Source organism: Anabrus simplex, chromosome 1 (assembly GCF_040414725.1).
Source record: "Anabrus simplex isolate iqAnaSimp1 chromosome 1, ASM4041472v1, whole genome shotgun sequence".
NCBI classification, from domain to species: domain Eukaryota; kingdom Metazoa; phylum Arthropoda; class Insecta; order Orthoptera; family Tettigoniidae; genus Anabrus; species Anabrus simplex.
The window spans coordinates 883,841,192-883,861,895 of record NC_090265.1 but is presented as its reverse complement, the minus strand read 5'-3'; the positions used below and the strand labels follow the sequence as shown (position 1 = coordinate 883,861,895).

At 37.3% G+C, this 20,704-nt stretch overlaps 1 protein-coding gene across 4 annotated transcripts in view; it reads left to right on the top strand.

The window, feature by feature from the left end:
- The window catches only part of LOC136857684 (triadin), a 222,052-nt gene that overhangs the window by 75,101 nt on the left and 126,247 nt on the right, over positions 1–20,704 (top strand). For all 4 annotated transcript variants that reach the window (XM_067136535.2, XM_067136533.2, XM_067136534.2 and 1 more), the window contains one exon: positions 7,295–7,414. In XM_067136535.2, coding sequence (XP_066992636.2) covers positions 7,295–7,414 — 120 coding nt within the window. The remainder of the gene's footprint in view (positions 1–7,294; positions 7,415–20,704) is intronic.

Here is a 20,704-nt window from a genome sequence, read left to right as displayed (position 1 = left end):
TCCTTGAAGACAACTGAAAATGATAAATGTCTACAAATTGTGGTTCCGGTACAGTTATACTTGAGTTTCATTTTACATAATTGTACATATTCTTAGTAATAATACATATTTTACATATGAGAAGAATGTAATGCTTTTGAACATACATGGATATTAACTAAATAACTATTTTTTGTTCATTTTAAGGACATAACAACAGGAAATTAGCTACAACAATAAATTGTGTAAAAATACTCTGCGGTTTACAGTGCAGCACACCTCTTGGCCATGATCATAAAGGCGTCAAGTCTATTTGGTTTGACACTGTGGTTAGCTGGTTTGAGTCCCGTTGGTCGAAAGATGTTTCACGATCAGAATGTTGGACAGCAGGAGAGGTATGGTGTACAATTGCTAATTACTAGCTTGCAAGCCAAAAGTCTGGATTCAGTTCCAAACCTCTCCAGTGTTCATATGGAAAAGGGGGCATATGACGCTGTTGATGGTGATTCGTTCGTAAGATGGTGAGCCATAGGGTATGTGCCGGCACCAGATTTCACCCCACCTCTTTCTGTTATCATATATCGTGCCATTCATTTCATGTCATTAACTCACCTGACGAAGTTTGTGTCAGAAAGGGCATCCAGTCATAAAAACACGCTACAAAGATTCATTTCACTTCCTACCCAGCCCCGTGGAGAAACGGGAGGTGAGTTGACGTACACTCCGCGATTTACAGCGCATAATATTCTTTTCATATATCTGGAGTACTGTATTTTGATTATGCCCTTAATGTGTTTATTTAATAAGTAACTATACTTATGGTTAAAATTAGAAAACAGACTATGTAAATTATCTCAAGCAACAACAGTAACTTTGTCATGAAATAGAGGGGTATTTAAGAGTGATCAGTGGTATCTTACAGTTAAATTGAAATAATAAATATGGTAGTTCAACCTATTCAATACTAGTAAATAAGAGATGTAGAGATTACGTTCTTATTTAATTAAAAGTGGAAATGGTACCGGTTTTGACCCCAGTCTGGGTCATCATCAGTCGATTATAACTCGAAAAACAATGCATAAGTAAGAAAGAAGTTAAAGGTCAAGTCCACACAATATCAGTTGAAGAGGCGATATAAAAATGACAGGGGTTTGCACTGTAAAATTCAGACGAAGTGGAAAGTAAGTCACTTGAAAGAAGTAATGTGTAAACTTCCGAACATCATCACGGCACACGCAATGTTTGGCACTGTCTCAAAATTTTCACGAAAAGCAGAGAAATGAGCCAAAATGCATACACAGTCAGGCACAATGTCACAAAACAATCCAAATATGAAGATCTAAAGTCATGAAGAAGCCGAAGACGAACAGCTCAACCAAAGTAACTTGCAAGCTCCAGAAGATCGGCGCGGTATTTACAACGTCAAGTGCAGTAGTTTCATACGCTGACGGAGATTGAAGGATAGATTAATGATCAAGTATTTGCTTAGTTCACGAAAATGTACCTATATATATATACTTGTAATACGATTCAATATAATTGAATACGTAATTATGATCTTGAAGAACAGTTGACGTGAAAAAACAATAGTGAATAGAAAAAATGGTAAAAACCGGTATTGCGCTTGTTCTAAAAATCTTCAAGATCGTAATTATGTATTCAATTATATTGAATCGTATTACAAGTATATATATATATTAGAATTACATTTTCGTGAACTAAGCAAATACTTGATCATTAATCTATCCTTCAATCTCCGTCAGCGTATTAAACTACTGCACTTGACGTTGTAAACACCGCACCGATCTTCTGGAGCTTGCAAGTTACTTCGGTTGAGCTGCTCATCTTCGGCTTCTTCATGACTTTAGATCTTCATATTTGGATTGTTTTGTGACATTGTGCCTGACAGTGTATGCATTTAGGCTCATTTCTCTGCTTTTCGTGAAAATTTTGAGACAGTGCCAAACATTGTGTGTGCCGTGATGATGCTCGGAAGTTTACACATTACTTCTTTCAAGTGACTTACTTTCCACTTTGTCTGGATTTTACAGTGCATACCCCTGTCATTTTTATATCGCTCTTCAACTGATATTGTGTGGACTTGACCTTTAACTTCTTTCTTACTTATGCATTGTTTTTCGAGTTATCGGCTGATGATGACCCAGACTGGGGTCAAAACCGGTACCATTTCCACTTTTAATTAAATAAGAATGTAATCTCTACATCTCTTATTTACTAGTATTGAATAGGTTGAACTACCATATTTATTATTTCAATTTAACTGTAGTACTTTTCAATATGGAACAATGAAATTTTTATCTTTGAATGGTGGTATCTTAACATTCTTGTCTGGAATTCTGTCCATTTGCCTATGGGATAATTAGTTAATTACTAAGCGTGTTGGCCATGCGATTAGAGGCACACAGCTGTGAGCTTGCATTCAGGAGATAGTGGGTTCGAACCCCACTATCAGCAGCCCTGTAGATGGTTTTCGGTGGTTTCCCATTTTCATAGTAGGCAAATGCTGGAGCTGTACCTTAATTAAGGCCATAGTTGCTTCCTTCCATCTCCTAACCCTTTCTCATCCCATTGTAGCCATATGACCTTGTCTGTGTTGGTGCAACATAAAACAAGTTAATTTTCTGTTTGTGAGTTATGTTAAATATGAAACAACATGGCATGCATGGATTATATGCATGAAGAACTTTGGAATGTATACTTACTGTGAATATTTAAATCTAAGAATTTCATTTTTGTCCGTATTGAACTGAGAATGGAAGATAGGAAACTTAAAAGGGTCCACCTTTTCAATACAAAAATGTTATAGTTTATTTACAACATATATTTACATTTGGAACTAGTTTCGACGCTGTTTGGCGTCATCTTCAGCCAAAATGTGGGAAATAGACTAGCATGTAGACATTTATATTACACAAGGCGTTACATTAAACAATACACATCATACGAGGAGATAAAAACAGGGACGAATATAGAAACAAATGAATCGTTGAGAAAGCCAAAGTTATAAATATTAAAAATAACCTTAACCACACATCTTGCAGTGCGAAAATATTCGCCTTGAATGATTCCTGAATACAAAACGCACGCGCACACATTTCTGAAGAGCCAGCAGGCAGGAAAAAGTAAAGTGAAACCTTAAGAGTTCTTCTGAGAAGAGTTCATCATTTTTTCTATGTTCTGACTAACTAATGAAGTCTCCCTTGAGTTCCTGATAAACATACACAACAGGAAATTCTCCTTCACTCTCAACAATAGCTATAAAGACCAACGGTAAATTGCATTTTAAATATTGTGCAGAGACGTGAAAGCATGATCTTGAACATGATATAACTTCTTCATTTAACCCAATTTTTTACACAAGGTGTTACATTAAACAATACACATCTTACGAGGAGATAAAAACAGGGACAAATATAGAAACAAATGAATCGTTGAGAAAGCCAAAGTTATACATATTAAAAATAACCTTAACCACACATCTTACAGTGCGAAAATATTTGCCTTGAATGATTCCTGAATACAAAACGCACGCGCACACACTTCTGAAGAGCCAGCAGGCAGGAAAAAGTACGGTGAAACCTTAAGAGTTCTTCTGAGAAGAGTTCATCATTTTTTCTATGTTCCGACTAACTAATGAAGTCTCCCTTGAGTTCCTGATAAACATACACAACAGGATATTCTCCTTCACTCTCAACAATAGCTATAAAGACCAACAGTAAATTGTATTTTAAATACTGTGCAGGGACGTGAAAGCATGACCTTGAACATGATATAACTTCTTCATTTAACCACCTTTTGAAAGTCTCTCTCTATATTACATAGCTTCATTAACACTACCATTCTGTAGATGCACAAAATAATCTTGTAATCTTCACAGGTCCGGTATTCAGCTCGACAAGAGTATAAAATTGGTATCAAGGAATATGTTTTCTGATAGTTTGGAGGTTGACTGTGCCAGTATTTGTGGTGTATTGTTGCAGCGTTACGTGTAGGGTGGGGGCAGGTTTCTATGATGTTTATTGCGGGACATAAGGCGGTAAAGCTATGGCGCGAGATGAAGAGGAACAGAGCGTGTTGGATAGTTTAGGTCTGGGGAGCGGCCATTGTTGGATTAGGAGGGGAGAGCGAAGGAGCGGTAGGGGAGGAGGAGTGGAAGGAGGGGAAATATGGAGGGTGATGTGGTGAAAGTGTGTGGCGTGACAAAGTATTATGCATAATGTGAAAGACAGATCTGTTTTTCGGGATATTCATATTTTTGAAAAATTCAATGAGAAAGTCGAATAGGATCTTTGGTTTCTCTGAGATATCATTTAAGTTTAGGTTGGGATTGAAATATTGGTCTAAATGAATATAGAGGTTTTCAGTGACATCTAGGAAAGAACCTTTGTTTAGAATATTTAATACCTCAAGATCTTGATTTATTTCAGTAAAGTTGTGCTTAAATTCTTTTATATGTAGGCCGAGCGCGGAAAAACGGTTGTGTTTTATGGCATTGACATGTTCTGCATATCTGATTTTAAAGCTGCGTCCTGTTTGCCCTAGGTAAGAACTTTTGCAGTCTTGGCAAGAAAAAAACCAACTCATTATTCCCGATCATCGAAAAGAACTTACTTGCTAACAATCAACTAAGTAAACTAGAAGTTCAAGACTTTATGACCATATTAAGATTACTAATTAACAATAACTATTTCACATTCGATAAGATCATTTACAAACAAGATGGTTTGGCTATGGGTTCACCAGCCTCAGGAATTTTAGCAGAGATCTACCTTGATTTCCTAGAGCACACCGCCATCGACAATAACATCAAATTTGCTAATATCCAATTCTGGGCTAGGTACGTAGATGACACATTTATAATCCTAGATGAACGCTCAAAAACCTTAATAACATTGATCATGACATTAAATTTACCTTAGAATCAGAGATAAACAACTCCATCAACTTCCTAGACCTAACAATCAATAGGCACCCCTCTTCGTTTACATATAGTATCTATAGAAAGCCCACTCAAACGGCCACTACTATAAGAAATGACTCACTACACCCCCAAAGACACAAAGCGGCTACATGTAATAGCTTAGTAGGCCGAGCATTCAAAATTCCGATGTCAAGAAAAAACTTAAATAAAGAATTGAACACCATTCGCTCTATAGCAAAATTTAATGGATATAATGAATCCTTTATTGAAAGAATAATCAATAAATTCAGACACCGCCCAAAAACCACCCTAATAAAAGACAATACTAACACTGCCACGTTTTCCACATTTACCTTCAATAAAGAAATTTACAACGTCACTAACGTTCTTAAAAAACACAACGTTAAAATAGCCTTTCGTACTAACAATAGAAGCACAGAGATCCTACACAACTCTTCATCAATAAATAAAAGTAGTCCTTTTTCTAAATCAGGTGTATATAGGTTTTCTTGCCAAGACTGCAAAAGTTCTTACCTAGGGCAAACAGGACGCAGCTTTAAAATCAGATATGCAGAACATGTCAATGCCATAAAACACAACCGTTTTTCCGCGGTCGGCCTACATATAAAAGAATTTAAGCACAACTTTACTGAAATAAATCAAGATCTTGAGGTATTAAATATTCTAAACAAAGGTTCTTTCCTAGATGTCACTTAAAACCTCTATATTCATTTAGACCAATATTTCAATCCCAACCTAAACTTAAATGATATCTCAGAGAAACCAAAGATCCTATTCGACTTTCTCATTGAATTTTTCAAAAATATGAATATCCCGAAAAACAGATCTGTCTTTCACGTTATGCATAATACTTTGTCACGCCACACACTTTCACCACATCACCCTCCATATTTCCCCTCCTTCCACTCCTCCTCCCCTACCGCTCCTTCCCTCGCCCCTCCTAATCCAACAATGGCCGCTCCCCAGACCTAAACTATCCAACACGCTCTGTTCCTCTTCATCTCGCGCCATAGCTTTACCGCCTTATGTCCCGCAATAAACATCATAGAAACCTGCCCCCACCCTACACGTAACGCTGCAACAATACACCACAAATACTGGCACAGTCAACCTCCAAACTATCAGAAAACGTATTCCTTGATACCAATTTTATACTCTTGTCGAGCTGAATACCGGACCTGTGAAGATTACAAGATTATTTTGTGCATCTACAGAATGGTAGTGTTAATGAAGCTATGTAATATAGAGAGAGACTTTCAAAAGGTGGTTAAATGAAGAAGTTATATCATGTTCAAGATCATGCTTTCACGTCCCTGCACAGTATTTAAAATACAATTTACCGTTGGTCTTTATAGCTATTGTTGAGAGTGAAGGAGAATATCCTGTTGTGTATGTTTATCAGGAACTCAAGGGAGACTTCATTAGTTAGTCGGAACATAGAAAAAATGATGAACTCTTCTCAGAAGAACTCTTAAGGTTTCACCGTACTTTTTCCTGCCTGCTGGCTCTTCAGAAGTGTGTGCGCGTGCGTTTTGTATTCAGGAATCATTCAAGGCAAATATTTTCGCACTGCAAGATGTGTGGTTAAGGTTATTTTTAATATGTATAACTTTGGCTTTCTCAACGATTCATTTGTTTCTATATTTGTCCCTGTTTTTATCTCCTCGTAAGATGTGTATTGTTTAATGTAACACCTTGTGTAAAAAATTGGGTTAAATGAAGAAGTTCTATCATGTTCAAGATCATGCTTTCACGTCTCTGCACAATATTTAAAATGCAATTTACCGTTGGTCTTTATAGCTATTGTTGAGAGTGAAGGAGAATTTCCTGTTGTGTATGTTTATCAGGAACTCAAGGAAGACTTCATTAGTTAGTCGGAACATAGAAAAAATGATGAACTCTTCTCAGAAGAACTCTTAAGGTTTCACTTTACCTTTTCCTGCCTGCTGGCTCTTCAGAAATGTGTGCGCGTGCGTTTTGTATTCAGGAATCATTCAAGGCGAATATTTTCGCACTGCAAGATGTGTGGTTAAGGTTATTTTTAATATTTATAACTTTTGCTTTCTCAACGATTCATTTGTTTCTATATTCGTCCCTGTTTTTATCTCCTCGTATGATGTGTATTGTTTAATGTAACGCCTTGTGTAATATAAATGTCTACATGCTAGCCTATTTCCCACATTTTGGCTGAAGATGACGCCAAACAGCGTCAAAACTAGTTCCAAATGTAAATATATGTTGTAAATAAACTATAACATTTTTGTATTGAAAAGGTGGACCCTTTTAAGTTCCCTATCTTTACTGTGAATATGTGCAAATACTCTTCATATATTCCTGAAAATTTGTTTTTAGGTTCACCATCCAGTTTCATCATGCCTCCTCCAAAGCCTGCGGGACGAGCTCGTGTAGTTGACAAGCTGAAGAAAGGGAAAGGAGCGGCTGTATCTTCTAAGCAGAAACTAGGCAAGAGGAGTAAGTCTGCAGATGCGATAGAATTGTCACCTGTAACTTCTTTCTCTCTTCCAAACCAAGGTTTAGGATCAGGTGATAGGTCTGAACAGGATAAAACCAAAAACCTTATTTTAAACAACAAGAGAGTAATTATACCTTCCAGAAAGTATGAGTTTCCTATGTCAGTCCCTGTAGGTCGAATGCTAGTTAAAAGGGCTCTGGGAACTAAGGCTGTATTACAGATGTCATTAAATAAAAGACCAGTATTTAAAAAACCACCCCAACAAGCTAAATCAGCTTCAAAATACACCATTAAAAAAATGCTGTCGGAAAAACCAAAGAATTCAAAATCTTCAAGAATCATTAAGAAGAAATCTCGTAATACTTCCAGTGCTGAGAGTGGTAGTTCTAAGTTAAGAGCTGAGTGGCAACCTGTTGTTACTTTGAAGAAACTTGACCAGTATGAAGTAAGTAAGTATCTTACGGGAAAGAAAAATGAAGAGAACTCGTCTGGTTATGATTTATTTCAGACTGTTGGTCTTATGAGAGTAAATAAAGAAATTAAACAAGTGTCCCCAGGAAGAAATAGGCGTAGGTCCAGACTTTCGACTGAAGACATGAATAACCTATCTGCAGCATTGAAGATGGCTAATGATGCCATCTTAAGTATGAATATTAGTGAAACAGCTTCAGATACTAGTGAAACTATAAAATATTTTGCTCCTCTCAAACCAACCAACACATCCTCTAAGGTAGGTAAACTTTCTCCCAAGATATTGTCAACTGGCAAAAACACCAAGCTGTCATCAGCTGAAAATCATGAAGTAATTGAAATAGACAAGGAAAGATCTTCTTCACCATTAGACTATAACAAATTCAATACCATTTCTCCAAAGGCGAGTAAAGTTATTGCTGGTGAAGGTGTTTCTGAAAATAATTGCATTACTTTGGATACTAGCGAGCAGTGTGCTTATGAAGATGAAACGCCTGTTCGAAGACCACCATGCAGAAAACAAAGTACAAAGAGAAAATCTGATTGTAATGTCCGCACTACAACAAAGAAGGGAAAAATACAGCTTCCTCTTCCCACTGAACAAGAAAAAACTCTTCTTGAATATTCAGGAGTTAATATCCCTGAAAATTCTAGTCAAGAGAGTGAAAGGGACTGCTCATATACTACAAAAAGATTACAGCCTATAGTTGCTGGTGTACCTCATATTGTTGATGATGATGATGATGATGATGGTTGTGTTGTTGGTGGTGCTGATCTTGATGATTCCAACCCATCTAATGTGAAAACTAATTATTGTGTTGATGCAAGTTGGAATGCTGTTAGTATGATAAAACTAAATAAAAAGGTTCAAGAATTAGAAAAGGCAGTGGATAGTTTGCAGACAAATGTTAGTAATTTGACGTACACAGTAAAAAATAAACAAGGCCAAATAAGAGCTTTGGAAAGAAGATTGAAATATTATGAATCCAGCAAGTTGCATGCAATTCTTAGAGAAGTTATTGCAGAAGCAGAAAAATGTAATAGTACCCATAAGGAAGAATATACTGCTGGATTTCTTATTAATTTACTCTTTGCTTATGATCAGATGGTTTTGCAACGAAGACATGCTGTTGGTGGAGAATAAAATACCAATTTATTCCATGCTTTCATTTCCTTTCAATCTTGTAACTAAATATAGTATTTTAATTGGTAAATATCTTAAGACATAAGTTTTTATTAGTGAATCAGAATGTTAATGATGTCTTATATGCAAAGGTTGACAGAGTAAAAATATTTATTGATATTCAGATTATTCATACTAGTATTGTTGAATTGTTTGATTCATGATTTTTGAAACATTTACCAGATGTACATTACATTATAGTATTTGCACTAGGTGCACTGTCTGTTTCTAGCACCAAGAGCTATTTGGTAATTTTTCTTTTCAAGCAACTCATGAAACTTATGTTAGCCTTTCACACTTTCTTCATTGTGCACTCAATGTCGCCTATGTTGACCAAATTGTAGGTTACACATGTCCAAACAGCTGCTGTTTAATCTTTTATATAAAGCTGGTGAAAATGTTTTGTCTTGAATTCAGAGTGAGTGTGTGTCTCTCTCTCTCTCTCTCTCTCTCTCTCTCTCTCTCTCTCTCATATATGTGGCCTTTGTCCCTAAAGAAGACAGTGAACAGCAACTGATTGTTTTAAATTGTGAAATCATGTTAATAATATTGCATTTTTGACATAGCATATATAAGAGTGAGCAGTTGAGGCAATCACAGTGGTATTTTACTTGGCAACCAAAGTCTATCTGGTTACCGACAGCAGGACCAATATCAAAGTATTCTTTCTAATAAAATATATTTACAGTAATTTGTAAATGCCAACAAAAGACTTATGGAGTTAAATCATATGCTCATCACAATTGTTACAATCATCATTCATGCAGCCATTCATCTGGCAGTGGCATCAGTGACGCTGGTGTATATCAGGTGTGCTGATATACATATATATTGACCCTATGAAATGTGTGTGTTCTACTGCCCAGACACTTTGATACGAGTCCATTGACCATGATAATGGGCAGTTTGCGATCTGGATATTTTTGTGGGTACCATCCTTGGTCAAGGAGTTTGTTACTCCTTGCCACAGAGGGTAAGATCACTACATGAATGTATGTGTTTCTGTGACCAGAGTAATGACTGCATGTTATATGTTGTATAGTGTCTTCTTTTTCTTCTTAGCGTGCCTGTCCGCCTCGGACTTGCGATCCATTGCAATTCGAAACAGTTCTGTACATGTTTTGTTCAACCAGGTTTTAAGGTTGTCGAGCCATTAAATTCTTCTTCGCCCAGGAGATCTCTTTCCTTGCAGGATAAGTTGAAGCAACTCATTTCTTTTCTGATTCCTCGGATGTGTCCAAAATATTGTAGTTTACAACACTTGATGGTGTTGATCAGCTCTGATCTCTCGTTAGCTCAGCATAGAACCACAGCGTTTGTAACTTTCTGAGTCCATGATATTCTCAAAATTCTTCTGTATAGCCAGAGTTCAAATGTTTCCAGTCTAGCAGTGGTAGCTTTTGTAAGGGTCCATGTTTCCACACCATAAAAGAGAACCAAAAACAAATATCCATGGTAAGGTTGTGATTCGTGAAGGTTGAGCTCATTGAGTTGAAAACACTCCTCGCTTTTCCAGTGCAACACTTTATCTCTTGCGAATTGTCCCATGCTTCGTTAATGATGGTACCCAGGTACGGATACTGTGAAACTCTCTCTATACTTGCTCCATCGAGGAACAGATTCTCGCCTCAGATGTTCTTCTTACTGATGATCATAAATTTATTAGTGTTGGATGTCCAGACCATATCTCTTCCTTATTTCAGAAATTTTGTCCATCTTCCGTAGCCCTTCCATTGTATCTGCAAAGACAATTGTGTCATCCACGTAGCGCAAATTGTTGAATTTGACACCATTCACTGAAATTTCTTTTTCCACATCAAATAGGGCTTCTTTGAATTCGTGCTCAGAATAAAGGTTGAAGTATCGGTGATATACATCCTTGCCTGATCCTTCGGTGTATTCTCACTAGCTCAGATTGGTCTTGATCTATTTTCATGACTGCAGATTGGTTCCAGTATAAATTTGCTATTATTCTTAAATCTTTCCCATCAATTCCTATTTTCTTGAGTATGTCTGTCATGTGTTCATGATTCACATGATCAAACGCCTTTTGATAATCAGTGAGGCATGAAAATACATTACAGTTGATATCCCTACATCTTTGGAACAGTACCTGTACACCAAATATTGCTTCTCTAGTGCCAACTGCGTTTAATAACCCGAACTGGTTGGACGCTATCTGTTCTTCACAAATTCTGTATATCCATTTGTGTATCACTTTAAGAAAGCAGATGGCTCATTAAACTGATGATACAGTAGTCCCCACATTCTTTGGCTCTCGATTTCTTAGGTAAAGCAATACATTCTGATTTTAACCTTTCTGGAGGAATTTTCCTGGCGAGTAAATGTCGTTGAATATTTTTGTGATAATTTTTATTTTTTCTTCACTGAGCAGTTTGAGAAATTCTGCTTGTATGCCATCTGGCCCAGCTGCTTTCCCCTTCCTTCATTTGTTGTATGCCCACTTCCACTTCACTTACTAGGATATCTGGTCACGTTGTATCTGATATCTCTGATTTCTGTCTCCTCGTGTCATCTTGAAATAACTGTTCCAGATATTTCTCCCATTTTCTCCTTTTTTCCTTCCTTGTCGATTATGAGGTGACCACTACTGTCCACTAGCTTTGCACAGTTTGATTTACGGTATTTTTTTGTTTCATCTCTGACCTTCCGGTGCACATTAAAATCGTCATGTCTACTCTGACAAAACTCTATTTGTGCACATAATTTGGTTTTTTCTTTCTTTTTGGCTTTGGTGATTTTCCTTCTGATTGTATTTTGAATCACTCTGTATTCCATCGGATTACCTCTTCTCTTCCTTTGTTCCTCCATTAGGTCCGGAATCTCACTTGTCATCCACGCTTTCCTCTTTCTAAGGTCTGGTCTCAAATACTCTTCTTTTACTCCTGTTATCGCTTCTTGTAGGTGTGCGAGTTTTTCATTAACATCGTCACCATTGTGAATCAATTTATTGTTTAGCGCTATCTTGACCGTCTGCTGTATAGTAGCATCATTCAGTTTTCTCAAGTCGTATTTCCGTGCTGTTTTGGGGACAACATATTTCATTCTGATCTTAAAATTTCCAACCACTGGGACATTGTCTGATTGTATGTTTGCTCCTGGATATGTTCTGATGATAATGAGGTAGAGGGAGGTGGAAACCCAGTGCTGGCACATAGCCTGCTCTTGTGGAATAATAATAATAATAAGGGGCCTGCTCGAGGCTTAATGTCTCCATCCAACTGACAAATTGCCATCAACAGCATCATATGAGCACTGCAGAGAGGTTTGGACTTGAACCCATATTTTCAGCATGCAGTCAAGTGATTTGGAATTGTATACCACCACCTCTCCTACTTTGCTAGTGGGTTTTTTATTTTACTTTTTCTTCCACTAATGGGACTTAAACTGGATAACTACAGAGTCGGATCATAAAAACTTGGCATTTTAATGTTTATGGCCACCAGTTGAGCCCTTATGAAAATGTTCTATTTGTTGTATGATACAGAAACTGTTTTCTCAGATTAAGTGATATTTTAGACAAGAAATTGAATCCTCACCAAAGAGACATAGAAGGGTGTTGCTTATCATTTAGAATTTCTGTCTTAAAAAGTCATCAGTGCCTTTTACTGCAAAAGAATGCATGGCTACAATTATGATTTTGGAACTAGATGTCATTGTTAACGAGTTGATTCTATGATGAAGATGGAGGCATTGGCCCATATCTTCTTGTTTTTGGATATAGCTTGATTCCCCTTCTGTGACTATATCTAATCATTATTGAAGCACATAATGTAAGCTTTTCCATTTGGTGCTTTATAGAACTTGAAAGTAGGATGCTCAGATGGACCAGAGAACGACTAATTTTTTAATTAGAAAATTGATAGCGGTATGTGTTGAACAGTAAGGACAGGCAATATCCTCTTCGTTAATTTATTAATAAATCAGTCATTGTCTCAGTTGTTTATTCTGTGTGTAATGAACAGAAATTTTGAATACTATTCCTGGGAGTTCAATTAAGATTTGAATTTTAAATAAGCTATGCCATTGTTGAGTCAGTTGCTATTACTGGTTCTTTTTTTTTTTTTTTTTTTTAATGTAGAACAGTCTCGCAGGATGACAATTATAGTTGGATTCATAGACCTTTATCTTCTTAAGTAGTGAATCAGACTAATTTTGGCATGGATGGTTACTTTTTATATTATTGTATGGTTGAGATTTTAGAATCAAAATCAAGTTATCTGGAAAAAAAAAAGATCATCATTTATGAATGTGTATGTTCTAGAATTTCCATTTTCTTCAAAAGTAGTCAGCGGTATATACCAACAAATTAAAATTTAAAATACCTGTGAATCGTAAAATGTTTGGAAAATCAGTCTTAATTTAAAATTGATTAGATAGTAGTGTAGATGGAAAACCAAAAAACCAGGACTAGAGTATAAAACTAGCTAAAGAAGCTAAATTACTGACTGACACAGCATTATTGTGTGTTTTCATAATCTAACTAAAGTACGTGTCAATATATTAGATGCTGTTCAAATATTTGTCAAGTAAAATCTGGCATTAATAATGACTGTGGCAGCATTCAAGCAAAACAAAATCTCACAGAGAAAAACAGTGTTTAGACTGAGATTAGATGCTTTGTTTCATTTTTCACTTTAACTATTTTGTGAAGAATATAAATTTGTCAATTTCCTTACTTCGTGGGAGATAGTTGCTTATGTGCATGGTTTCTCAAGAGCACGTAGCAGGTTAATAGAAAGAAGTTTCCTGCTGTACCTTTGGTTTTCATGCTAAAATGTGGTAGATAACTATTCAGTATCAAAGGGTAAAGAAAGGTCAACCTACTTCTCTACCCGTTGATAGTGATCAATTGTCAATACGGACCATAATGTAATTCATAACTTACGAGATAACTATTCTTGATAGAAATTGATGGGCACTCTGTGAAGGAGATATTGTATAGAAAGCAGTTCTTTATAGAAAGTGTACTATCAGCCTGTTATGCAGGTCACTTTTTAACTAAGATATTCTCTAAGAAGTTCAACTCAAAAATCTATTTCTAAGATGCATTATAAGAAATTCTCCACCATTATAAAAATGTATTATTTACTCTAGCAAAGATATTGTGCTAATTCATCCATGCCATTTACTGTCTATCATAATATGTATGAATGGTAGTCATTTTGATCGAACCAATAATATATTGAAATATTTTAATATTTCTTTATAATTATGTTTCATTAATTGAAGCAAAGGCGCAAATATTATTTTTTAGTTTTTATTTGAATGTAATTACTACTTGTAATTTATCATAATGGTTTCAACTGTTACTTGTAGTTTTACATTATAATGAAGATTTTAAGATAGTAAGAGACCCAGGCTGTTTCTTAGTATATCTGGTGAAATGAGCTGAAAAAAAAGACCCGAACTATTTGCTGCTTATGTTGGTATTTTGCTGTACGTGATTCTGTTATAGACCTCTAATTAGAAGCAACTGTTTTGCATGGTTCACAATCTAATGCTTTTTTTTTTTTTCCTTGTATTTGGTTTGTCTATTATTTGGTTCTCTTTATGTTCTTCTTATGGGCTTCTGTAATACAACTGTTACTCCATTATTTACCTTGAACAGTAGCTTGTCTACTATTTAACTAGTGGATTATTGGGAATCACATTCATTCGAAACATTTCAAGCAGCTTCAGCTTGATATGGTGAGAGGATTCAAAGTGTATTGTTACACCATTACAAAATTGTGCATAACATTCCAGGCAAATCACTTTCCCTTGTATCACTTTATTGGACAACATTTTATTTTATTCTGGGGATTGTATTTATGCAAAGCCACTTTTAATATGCTATTCTGAGTTGCACCCTTATCCAGCTGAGAATGATTAACCCCTTAACTGAGTATTAATTTTCCACATGTTTATAAATTTTTTAATTTTTTTTTTTTACTTCAGATAAATTTTCATCACTAAGAAAATGTTCAAATATTGTCAATGGTTTGGGATTATCTCCAAAGTTAGCATGAATCCCACTTCTACTTCTTCTTCTTCTTCTATTCCCTTTTCCCAATTCTCTCTGGGTAGGGTAGTGTACCAAAGCCCTCCACCTTACTCAATCTTTCTACCATTCCTCTTCTAGTACTTTATTGCTATCGACTCCTCTATTTGCATTACAGTCCACAACAAAGCTCCTTCATCTCATTCTAGGCTGATGACAAGTGATGAATCCTACAATTGCCGGTTTCATGGCCCTCCAAATGTAACCCAGTCAGTCTAAACGTCTGTAGTTTCTTCACATTCGTGTCTGTCATCGTGGAATTCATCACTCAGTTCGGAAGAATAATTGTCACTTTCATCGCAAAGCGAGAGCCTTTTCTCAACATCACCGCTAAATTACTTTTGTTTGTTTAGAATTGGGGAGGGGGGGGGGGGGGTAGCGCGGAAACCATATTGCATCGATTGCTAACCGCATGGAAAACGTGCATAGCCACGTGAATTCTATGCGGTATGTGATATTCCATGGAAATAAAATGCAGTATTTTGTTGAAAAATAAGGCCAATAGATGTCAAAAGTATGTATAAACATCTAATGCTTATAAGTGGTTAACGCTGGGAGGGATTAATAGACCTCTCATTTGCTGCAAATAGCAATGATCTTTGAACTCTTTTCATGAGGAGGTTACTATGATGTCTGCTAAGAAATTTGTTTTGTTCATTTGCACTCAATGGCTCTTTTAGCCTTGAAATATGACTCTTTTAGTGCTGAGGATTGCCTCTTTCAGTTCAAGTGGCTCTTAGAAAATATGTCCTTTGACAAACTGACTGGAACAGTGTTTTGCTTTGTTTCAGTTGAAGGAATTTTCTTGTTTTTTTAAAGATATTTAGATAATGTGTGAGCATTAGAAAAGTGATCATTAAAGAGATTAGCAAATTTTTTTTTATAACTGATTCCATACCTATCTCATACTGCAAGCACAACAGCAGGTCTTCCCGTTGGCATACACTGTGGAGTTGTGGTGATGTAGCACAAACCCACTCTCTAAATCGAACCACAGATGTTCAATTGGGTTCATATCTGGGCTCTTTGCTGGGCATGACGTTAAAATAAATTCACTGTCTTGTTCCTCAAACCAGTTCTTCACAATCCTGGCTGTGTGGCATGGTGCATTGTCTTATTGGAAGTGGTCATCAGTAGCAGGGAACACTGTTGACATGAATGGATGACCTTTATTCCCAATAATGTCCAAATACAGGGCAGCTGTCAGAGATTGGTGTACCAGAATAATGGGCCCTAGTGTGTCCCATGAAAACATCGTCTAGACCATCGCACGTCTTCCACTGGCCGGCCAACAGTGCAACCAGATGCAGTAGCATCCAGTGTGACGTACACACACTCGGCCGTCAGTGTGATGAACCCGTAATCTAGATTCATTGAACTAGGCAACCGTTTTCCAATCATCCATAGTCCATTGTTGACGATGTGCCCACCTCGTGTACTGCTGTCGGAAGAGTGCAGTCATCACTGGTCTACGACTGGGTCTTTGACTCCATAATTCTGTGCTCAGCAGTGTTCACTTAATCGTGTGCTGTGAAATATTATTCTGGTCTCCACTGCTGTACGTGTGGGCAATTTCCTGTACTGTGGCCGTGCAGTCGCTCCAAGCTACGCACGACAGCATCCTCTAGTCTCTGGCGTCAATGAGCCGCTGTCAACACGTGGCTGGACTATGTGCCATTGTTTGCCCATCGTTGCATAACTTTTGACACATGCTAACAACAGCAGCACCAGAGCTGCTCAAAAGATGCTGGTACCAATCCCAGTTTGACCTCTGTCAAACCCGGAGAGATTGCCTGCTTTTTCCTTTCTGTTGCTGGAGACGCTACTAAGAGCGAGCCTGTAGATCTGCTCCTATATACACCATGCTGTCGGCGTGTCATGTAACTCTCCACACTTTCCAATGAATGTTTTTGGATATCAACAAATTAGCTACATAGAACTGGTCATGTAGCCGTTAGCTTGCATTTGGGAGATGGTGGTATTAAATCCCACCGCCAGCAACCCTGAAGAATTTTTTCCTTAGTTTTCCATTAGTTTTCCATTAGTTTTTCATTTTCACGCCAGACAAATGCTGGGGCTGTACCTAAATTAAGACTGGCTGCTACATTCCCAATCCCAGCACTCTTCCAACCTTGCATCACTGAAAACCTTCCATGCCTTAGTGGGACATTAAAACACTTGAAAAAATTGTTAATATAATGGCTCATTAGTGTATATGCTTCTCCAAACCCGAATTTTCACTATCTCTGTTGCATCTTATTCAATCAGTTCTTTGATGTTGTTGAACTGTGATTTCAAGCTGTTTTTAATGGCTGCTGACATTCCACTTGCAATTTATCTTGTTTTTAACCGGGGTGCGTGATATAACTTTTTTATTTTAGATTGTTGGTGATAGCTATGATGTTGGCTTTGTTGATTATGATTGTCAGTTTCATTCTGTAAAGAACTCTGCTTTATCTTATTATCGTTGCTAAAGAAAATTCTCCTGTGTTCGAGTGCAGAATTTACAGCTTGTTCAACGTGTGTCTAATTGTTTGTATTGCCTGTACAGGGGCGGTTTTCTTATTTCTCTTTGTCTTTATCCTGTGATTAGGGATATCAGATACGCCAGCACTGTTGCTCAGTTGTCACCTTCTGGAAGGTACATACAGCTTAAGGCATGCTCCAGATATGAGCAACATTACCTCCCTTAACCCCTCAAGCTGGGAATTTAATCCTAAGCTGCTCCCTTCCCAGCCAGTGTTTAGATTGAAACTCTGCAGAGGTTTGGACATCATCAAGTTAAAGAATTCATAATGTTAAATATACAAAACATAATGTAATGAAAATTTTAGGATTACTTATTTTAGGATTACTTACTAAGATTATTTTCAGTGTTTTTCAGTAATATACTGTATGTGATGACTGCAGTTCAGTGTACAGTGGAACCTCGATTATCCGTTCCCGGAAAATACGTTTTCCCGGAATATGCGTTCAAATTACGTGCATCGTAATTAAATCACGTTGTAAAAGTCCCGCATTATCCGTTCCTGGAAGAAACGCTTTTCCAGATCAACCGTCCAGAAATTCCAGTCACATCAATGCTAAATCCTCGATCAATCGTTTTTTTAATAAACTGTATCTCACGAAAGGACGGCTATGGCATATTTATGGATCTTGGCGTTAACGCCCCGTCACTGCAATAATTAAAGCAAGTACTGTACCGGTACTAGAAAAGCGATCGGCGGTGAACTTACATAAGAGACCATCTTAGCATCGCATTCGGATGGTATTGTTTAGAGAATCTCGGAAAATCATAAAGCAGAGGGTGCCCACAACAATTGCAAGGAGACACGGCGCATTTCGACAGCTCTGCTTGAAGACGGAACGAGTTTCGTCATATGTTCGCACATATAAAACGTCCATATTATGTCCAGGGTTGCATGTTTATATTTTTACATTTTTTTCGATCATACTGCCGAAGAGGTTTTCGGCACTTTGCTCAGGGCATTGCAGAGTAACTGGGCTTTCAGGCAGGAATCGAAACTGCTCCTTCTTAACACAAATTCAGAACCTTTTGATATTATCGTACATGATATGTTAGCGAGACCAAAACAGATGTTGCACCCTACATTAAAAAAAAAAAGAAAAAAAAAGGCCATGGGAGGTCTTGGGATTGCCTATTACTGTTTAGGTCCTGATGTAAGCCTGGGGATTTTATGTTTTCGTGTTAAAATACCAAAAACTGCAGTCGTTTTATTTGCGCACGTTACATTTTAAATGGTTGGTATCATTTCAAACTCGTACTGACATGTGCAGCGAGCGCGCTTTCCAGATGACCTCAAGGTCACGAATAACCGTAATTTCTGAAGTTTTTATATTTCTTTTATCTTTCCAGTTTGATTGGATTTGTGACGCGCAGAATTGAATATAATGCATTCGAGAACTTTTAAGAATCGATACTTACATTCGAAACCATGTTTTCGAGTTCAACATAACCTTTAAAAGTCGATGTAGGCCTAATTTGCGCGGTACGAGATTTCCAGAAACTGACTACGAACAGTATACCGGAGACCAAATTACAATGAAAGATTAAGAAATGAACGGATTTCGCCATCATTTTGGGTGCTTTTGTATCTAATGTGCTTTATTTTATTAGATGAGAGAATTAAAAACTACTTGTGGTCGATTGTCGTTTGGCTTGGCGTTATTAGATTTTTCGAAGTTTGGCTAGCCTAATCAAAGTTGCTGAACTGAAAGAAGTTTTCACGGGAAACTGACGAAGATTCCCCTGTAAAACTGAATATAAAGTACCGAGATTTTGAACTCGCGTACCGGTAATTAATGCGGTTTCGCGGTCTAACATGCCCGCCTCTCATCCAGAGGGCCCGGTTTCGATTGCGACCAGGTCAGGCAATTTTACCTGGATATAAGTCTGGTTCCAGGTCCACTCAGCCTACGTGAATACCTTTAATTGTGGAGCTATCTAATGGTGAGATGGCGACCCCGATCTCCAGAGCCAGGAATATTTGCCGAGAGGATTCGTCGCACTGACCATGCGCACCTCATAATCTGCAGGCCTTCGGGCTGAGCAGCGGTCGCTTGGCAGGCAAAGTCCCACTGGGGCTGTAGTTTGGTTTGGTTTAGGAGTTTTTGTAAGATTATAATTATACATACCGGTACCGGTATTTAATTTTTGTGATGTTTAGCCAAATTGTTGATAGTTTTCATTCATTCCCGGGTTTTTCGTTTTCCCGTGTTGTACGTTTTATTTTCATGGTCCCTCGAAAAACGGAAAATCGAGGTTTCACTGTATTCTGTAAACCCCCACAATATTTGCGAAAATATATGTTCCACATTTGGTACCTATTTTTTCAAGCATATTTGCAAAAGAAGCAAGAAATATTTTTGTTGGAAATGTAGGCAGACTGAAAATTTTCATGTATAATTTCTAGGCAAGGCTGAATTTTAAAAAGTGTCGTGAGGCCCCATATATTTATCCCATGTAGAATTATCAACAAAATGTAAATATCGCAAGATGAGTTCAAACCTGTCCTTGCCATTGTTTGAGAGGGGGTTTCTAAAAAATCCATCTGTGGTGAAATAGCTCTTCAGGATGGGTTTCTGCATTGTCCCCATCAACTTTACAAGCCACAAGAACACTCAAATTTCCTCCCGTCACTGACTCCCACTTCACGGCGTGCAACCTAGGTTTCAAAAGTGCACCAAATATACATTCTGCTGCATACCTGTTTGTTTTTCGAACAATTAAGTCAATCACTTTGTCACCCAAAAAACAGCAGAAAAGCATCTAAAATAGACTTGAACTGCTTTTTGGTACCCGGCTTACGATGAAATCTACCTCTTGCCACAACCATTGAACAGTGGACAAAGTTATTATAGCTGAAGCTGTTTTTTCTTCATCTACTCTGTTTACTACTTCTGCAGTAACCTCTTGCATTGCATAGTCACTGTCGTATCATTACCAAAAATATCGCTTCCCGATACATCGCTTCCACTGCTGTCATCTGTCAAAGGAATAATCTGTGCACCCATAAGAGAATGGGATCGCGTGGTCATTCTTCTGCGACT